Source organism: Camelina sativa, unplaced genomic scaffold (assembly GCF_000633955.1).
Source record: "Camelina sativa cultivar DH55 unplaced genomic scaffold, Cs unpScaffold10265, whole genome shotgun sequence".
Classification (NCBI taxonomy): domain Eukaryota; kingdom Viridiplantae; phylum Streptophyta; class Magnoliopsida; order Brassicales; family Brassicaceae; genus Camelina; species Camelina sativa.
Window position 1 is genome coordinate 1 of NW_010931317.1, and position 391 is coordinate 391.

At 39.6% G+C, this 391-nt stretch overlaps 1 protein-coding gene across 1 annotated transcript; it reads right to left on the bottom strand.

The window, feature by feature from the left end:
- Window positions 1-7: 7 nt before the first annotated feature.
- Window positions 8-388, bottom strand: LOC104775214 (the record flags this gene model as incomplete). The annotated part of the gene is made up of 1 exon (XM_010499421.1): window positions 8-388. A coding segment is annotated over one exon (381 nt), but the record flags the coding sequence as incomplete, so codon positions are not given.
- Between the last annotated feature and the right edge of the window lie 3 nt (window positions 389-391).

Consider the following 391-nt stretch of genomic DNA (forward strand, 5'->3'; position numbering starts at 1 on the left):
TTTTGACGAAACTCCAATATACTTTGAAATGATCAATGGTTGCGATCCATCCGTTACATCGCATCCCAACAAAACATCTCCAGACATAGGAGATGACATCTTTCTTGGTTATAACTAATGCCCATGCTTGATGAGATGATGAGTACCATCTTTTGAATCTTGTTCCATGTAGACATCTCCAAAGACACACATTGAAATTGCCGAGGACTAATAGTAAAATCAAAATCAACATGATCTCTTTCCACCATATCCTTAGCCACTGTCTCAAACCGGTCCTATGAACCGATGTCTGCAATAAACATCTCTTAAACTCGCCTGCGTTGTCAATCCAATCCCCAATGATTCCAGGATCAAAAATCCAAATTACATCTCCATACCATTTGATGGAGGG